This window comes from Nicotiana attenuata, unplaced genomic scaffold, assembly GCF_001879085.1.
Source record: "Nicotiana attenuata strain UT unplaced genomic scaffold, NIATTr2, whole genome shotgun sequence".
Classification (NCBI taxonomy): Eukaryota; Viridiplantae; Streptophyta; class Magnoliopsida; order Solanales; family Solanaceae; genus Nicotiana; species Nicotiana attenuata.
In genome coordinates, this window is record NW_017670315.1 from 660485 (window position 1) to 667334 (window position 6850).

Below are 6850 nucleotides of genomic sequence, written 5' to 3' on the forward strand. Positions count from 1 at the left end.
GCAGGTCAGGAAGAACACTGGTCAAAATGCGCGGTCAATCCGCGGTCGCACACGTGATTCCGAGGAAAAATAGTCCAAGACCAATTTTGTAATTTCAAAGACGACTAACCTTGACCTATATGAAGCCTGACTTGCCCAAAAAGAAGGGAGACTGACTTTTTGACATAACTTAGACCTAAGGAGGCTAAGGAGAAAGGGGATTCGACCTAAGGAGGCAAGAACACACTAGGAGCAAGGTAGAGAATTATTCTACGAGTTTTTCACTTCTTTCTTCCTATTTTCATTATTGGTTATGAATTCTAGTATTATAGTTTTGCATACTATTATGAATAGCTAATTTGTTATCTAGGATTTTGATGGAACCTATTGGAGGATGATTTTCCTGTTATGTTAATATAAGTTTGTTGTAGCTTTGGAATTGTGTTTCTTAGCGATATTGAACAATTGTAGCTAAGACTTAGTTCTTTGTGGGATTCGACTCTAGACTTGTAAACCGGATTATATTTGCAATCACCGCTTTGTCCTTTTTATAAGGCATAGTTGGGCATGATTAGTAATATACTTTAGTATAATTAACGAAAGAGCTAATTAGTTTGGATGGATTCCGTTTCAAAAAGGGCATATATGGACCAACTATGTGACGGTAAGGGCATACATGAGCTAAAGTATTAGCGAAGGGAAAATGTGCTCAATTTCGTATAGTACAAGGACCTATTTGGACCTTTTCCGAAGAAACAAAGCAAATTATATCTCAAACTAGTTTGAAGATACAATAATGTTATATGTGCTGTTGAGACTTAAGGGTGAGTTCTACAAGGTATTGGCTAGACCAGCTATGTTGTATGGGGCAGAGTGTTGGCCAGTCAAGAACTTCCATGTCCAGCAGATGAAAGTAGCTGCAATGAGGATGTTGAGATGGATGTGTGAGCATAGTATGTTGGATAGATTTAGGAATGAAGTTATTCTGGACAAGGTGAGAGTGGCCCCTGTGGAGGAAAAGATTCGTGAGGCGAGTCTGAGATGGTTCGGGCATGTTAAGAGGAGAAACATAGATGCCTCAGTCAGGAGGTGTGAGAGGTTGGCTTTTGGGGGGTAAGAGGAGGGGTAGAGGTAGGCAAAAAATGTCTTGGGGAGAGGTGATCGGGGGGACATGGCGCAGCTTGAGCTAACCGAGGACATGACCCTAAATAGAAGGGTGTGGAGGCTAAAGATTAGGGTAGAAGGTTAGTAGGTAGTCGTGCGTTTTTCTTTGTCTTCCCTAGTTCGATAGTAGTAGTGTTGGTACGTACCCTTTTATCCTTAGTTTGCTATTATCGTGTTTCTTGTTCTGTTATTACTTGCCATAGGTACTTCCGTAGTTTGCTAGCAGTACTTCGTTCATTTTCTGGTTTGCTACCTTGGAATAGCCTTGGTTCTTATTATGTACGTGTATAGTTTTTATTGGCTAGTTTTCCAGTACATTTCCTTGGAGGTATTGGCTTCAGGTCCCCCTCCATTGTAACTTATTTGGTTCTTTTTGCTAATACACATGGTAGGGGTCCATGTAAAACTCCCCTTCCAAAAAATGATACAATAATTTACGCTTGTTGTTACATTCGCACTATTATATCTCGGAAAATTTTTTGCGTGGGCAGTTAACAATAATGCGCTTAACAATAATAGATGAAAAGGTTGCTAAACTATATTTTAAGTACAATACTATAGGATACAAGAGAAGAAAAATATGTATATATACAATATTAATTATTCTGTTGGGATTAAATTTTAGTCATATATTACGTCTATTTTAGATTTAGTGTTCGGTTGGAATTTTTTTCGCTCTTGTCATAGATTTATAAGCTAGCAAAAATTGTAGAGTACTTTTAATGTTAGAAAAATAATTATTTTAAATGAAGGTCATGGATAGTAAGAATTTATAAATTGGATGTTATGAGTGGTTGGTTATACTTTTTGGCGTGACTAATGCATCTAGCATCAGTGTTTTAAAAGATGCGGGCGTGGAATAGTATATTTTACCTGATACAGAGAGAAGCGCGAATCTCCAAGCGCTGGGCGTAAACCCTATGGATCTTTAAATTTTTAATTTTTAATATTTTATAAATTAATATAAAAGCAACAAATATTAAAAGACGATAACTTATATAAAAATTATAAAACCTTAAATAAAATATAAAATAATTTAAATGTATATAGAACAGTTTCAGCTTAAAATGCTAATCAGAATCAACAATTGACTAAAAACTTATCAGAACTGCTTCATCTAAAAAAAACTAATGAGATTTGAGTCGAAATTTTTAAACTAACTTGAAATAGCAAAAGAACTTGAAAGAAAGAAAAGTGAAGAAGGAATCCACAATCAAAAGCAATGAAGCAGAGCAACTGATTAAGGATGATGTGTTTCTGCTTTATAATTTACAAATTTAATCATTTTTTTTTTACCCGGCAAAAGGCGAACAGGATAACTAAAACTTAAGGGCAAGAATAAATAATATTTTGACTTTTAAGTTTCTAAACTTTTTAGAATTTAATAATAATGTAATATTAATAAATTTTTGGTTTTAAATTAAATAAATATTTAGCAATTTTAATTTTAATTTGGAGAGACATTCTAGGCTTCGTCCCAAAACAAAAACTTGCCCAATGCCTAAGGTCATGCCCTGAAAATAGGGCTTACATCTCGCGATATTTTTTGTGCCAAGATAGCCCTGTGCACTTTTACTATGCCCTGCCCTGGGGCTCGCCCCCAAAAATATATTTTAAAATACTGCCTAGCATTTTTATTAGATTAATGAATCATATTCTAAAGGATTTCATGAAAATTTATTGAGTATATTACTATATTTTGATGATTACTTTAACTTTTCTAATACTTTAGAAGAGCATGTATAATACCTAAAATAAGGTTTTGAAGTTCTTAGAGAGCAACATCTATTTGCTTAATCTCAAGAAGCATAAAGGAAGAACCAAAGTGTCATGGCAGCTGCATATATCATATCATTAATGAAACAACGGAAAATGTCCAAATATGCCCTTGTACTATATGAAATTGAATACATATATCCTTCGTTAATACTTTAGCCCATTTATGGCTTTATGCCCTTAAGGTCACATAGTTGGTCCATATATGCCCTTGAAATCACATAGTTGATCCATATATGCTCTTTTCGAAACGGAATCTACCCAAACTAATTAGCTCTTTCTTTAATTGTATTAAAGTATATTACAAACACTATTTCCTTTTTATTTGTACTTTTTTCCTTCACCTTTCTCTTTTCTTTCTTCTTTTTTCTTTTCTTCTCTTTTTTTTCCTTTTTCTTTCTCCCATATTCGATTTCCTCCATTACTGTTGCATTCTCTATTTTCGTCACCAATTTCATGTGATTTTATTCCTAAAAATCAAACCTACACTACCAAAAGCTTCATGTCAGAAGAACTTGTGGGGTTTGTGATATTAAAATTAGCTGGAATTCATGAGTTTTGTCAAGTGAAATTGGTGACAAAAATAGAGAAGACATCAGGAATGGAGGAACTCGAATGTGGGAGAAAGAAAAAGAAAAAAAAAAGAGAGACGAGAGAAAGGTAAAGAAAAAAGGTACTAATAAAAAGGAAATAATATTTGTAATACACTTTAGTACAATTAACGAAAGAGCTAATTAGTTTGGATGGATTCCGTTTCAAAAAGGCATATATGAACCAACTATGTGACGGTAAGGGCATACATGAGCTAAAGTATTAACGAAGGGAAAATGTGCTCAATTTCGTATAGTACAAGGTCATATTTGGACCTTTTCCGAAGAAACAAAGCAGATTATATCTCTAACTAGTTTGAAGATACATGACGCTATATGTGCCGTTGAGACTAAAGGGTAAGTTCTACAATGTAGTGGCTAGACCGACTATGTTGTATGGGGCAGAGTGTTGGCCAGTCAAGAACTCCCATGTCCAGCAGATGAAAGTAGCTGCAATGAGTATGTTGAGATGAAAGAAAAATTGAAGCAATATAACAATGGCCTAAATCTAAAAGTGTAACTAAAATTAGGAGTTTTCATGGACTTAGTTGATTCTGTTAGTATACTGTATTACTAAAATAATTCTTGAGAATATAAAATAACAGAATTTTAATCCGAGCCCACTGAATTCACAGTGTTTCCTTAAGGAATTTAATCCCTCCTAGTACTCAAGGTTGTGGATTATTTCCTCACAGGATAGAACGAATTACACACTGGTGTAGCGGTACTTCAAACCCCAATGTTTGAGCGAACACGAAGATCGGTAGCAAATCACACTTAATGTTGCTTTCTTTGTAGTTAAAACAATGCAGAAGAAAGGAGGAGAAGTCAGAAATTCGTATGGAAAATCTGAGAGAATGGACTGCAATTCATAGCCCTAACCTGTTGAGTTCAAATGAAGAGTTGTAACTCTTCAGAGGTCAGTTACGTAAAACGGCCATGGCCATTTACGCAAATTAAAACGGGCAGAGGAAACGTTTTCCGTTACAAAAAACGGAAAGTCAATGAAACGCATAATTTGGATTATTAATCTTCCGTTACAGACACGGATTATGTTAATATTTATAATTAACAAATAAATTTGGTCCAAAAAATTAATCAATCATTTGACCAAATCCGAAGCCGAAGCTGAGTGAGCGACGGCGATGACGGCGCGAGGCAAGCCTTCTTCTTAATTCTTTAAGAGCTAAAAGAAGAGCAATTATATATATGCCCATCAAAAACCTTTTCCCCTTTCAGTATGAGACAATGTCCCATTGTTAAGGGGGGAAGCTTAAACTTTCACTAAAAATTTTTATTTTCCCTCCATTTCCCATTCACCCTCTTTTAAGCTTATTTTAGCTTAAAAACCTCAACAGATTCCAACTTGTTTGGAATTAAGCCAAAATCATTACTAACCGTCCATTTTAATTTATATGATGTAGTTCGACTGGGCACAAATTTTAAGAAAAACTAAACTTTTAAAACTAGTGTTGTTAAATAAGCCACAATAATTGTACAGTTATAATTTTTTAAAATTTATAGTCTTAAGCATATATATAATATTATGTGGTCAGAGCCAACTATTTATGGTGTACGCGAACTCATGATCTTTTTATCAAAATAGGTATTTTTTGTATATATTTATTAAAATTGATCTAATGTTATCTGCCAGTCCCCATGCTCTTGGATTGAATGATGCACTTGGTTGAATGTTGAGTTATTTACCCGACGCAATAGTGATCAATTCTCATTTAATACTTTCTTTCTTTAGTGTTGCACCGATATTCTAAAAATTCTAAATTCGCCTCCGATAGAATGACATGGTTCCAAATCTTCCCTGAACCTTTCAGGATCCAAATTACCCATACCCGCAAGTCTTAGAATATAATATAAACCTACGAAAAGTTTCAAGTTAGGGAACAACTCAAAACGGCCAGTTGAGTCATTACACCTCTAATATTGACAGAGGAGTGTCTAGCGAAACCTCATGTTGACGTAGCAAAACATGTTTTAACTACATGTAAGTGCGTGATTACTCAAATTAGACTTTTCTCTTTTTCTTTTCTACCCTCCTGCCATCACCATTATTCATTGAGGAATTCAAAACCCATAATTTCTTCAAAATTTATCTACAGATCAAAAAATAAAACTCAATAAAATTTATACACAATTTTTTTTTTCAAATTAAACGGATAGATAATAAGCTCCACATTGAAAATTTATATTGTTTTTTTCATTTCCTCTTCTATTTATTTAAATTTTTCTTAAAAAAAAATATTGGATGATCAAGGATGATGCATTGGTGGCAATGGTAGCGTTGTGGCGATTGTAGGAGATGAAGAAGAAAAGTATTTTGGAAGATGGGGAGTTCTCGGAGAAGAAGATTGGCGGGGTGATTTGTTGTATTTCTTTTAAAAAAAAATAATTGCAGGATTTACTAATTGATCTTGTTTTTGACACATCATTAGCGAATGTCTTTCACACGTATGTTCAACTGACACCAAATAAAAGCGTCTATCTCGTCGCTAATTAAAGTTAGATATCTATTTAACAAATTTTATAGATGTCACTAATTGAATTGTTTCTTTGACGTGCTTCTTAAGGAAAATGACTCCCATTCGAAATTGAATCGTTTCTTTGATACGCTTCATTAAAACATGAATTTAAATTGGGGAAGGAGTTTAAAATACCCAAATATCAAGGGAATTGTAGCTTAAATTCGTCAATCTTTCATCAGAAGTCAGAACTACTTGCTAAAAACTACCATAAGGAGCTCGACCAGTTGGCTCTTTTCCATTCCTCTTAGTGAGAGTGGACCTTATTAATAATATATATCTTAATTTTGAGATATTATTTCAGGAACCCGAATCACTAAGGCTTAATTAAAGTAAAAATATTACATCGCAATGAATATTAACATTGCTGCATTCTTAAACTGATGTAACAAAGTTATCAGTATCACTATGTGATTCTAGAATGTTTACTTCAATTTTGGCCTTTGATTATGACGAAACTTTATAATTAAGTTGGTTTTTTTATTTTAACAATTATGTTTAACATATTTTGGTTCCGTTGTATAAGAACAAAGGCCATATCCAGAGCTGTAACAACTATAGGGGTATCAAATTACTGAGTCATACCATGAAAGTCTGGGAGAGAGTGGTAGAAATGAGAGTGCGAAGGACGGTGTCTATTTCAGAAAACCAGTTCGGGTTCATGCCGGGGCGATCTACCACAGAAGCTATCCACCTTATTAGGAGGATGGTGGAACTATACAGGGATAAGAAGAAGGATCTCCACATGGTGTTTATCGATCTAGAGAAAGCGTACGACAGGGTTCCTAGGGAGGTCTTATGGAG

At 34.3% G+C, this 6850-nt stretch overlaps 1 protein-coding gene across 1 annotated transcript in view; it reads left to right on the forward strand.

The window, feature by feature from the left end:
- The first annotated feature begins 775 nt into the window (after positions 1–775).
- Positions 776–6850, forward strand: part of LOC109237707 — a 9124-nt gene continuing 3049 nt past the window's right edge. Inside the window, exons 1-2 of the mRNA XM_019404049.1 lie at positions 776–1077; positions 1347–1422. Of these exons, the coding sequence (XP_019259594.1) occupies positions 776–1077; positions 1347–1422 (378 nt within the window). The remainder of the gene's footprint in view (positions 1078–1346; positions 1423–6850) is intronic.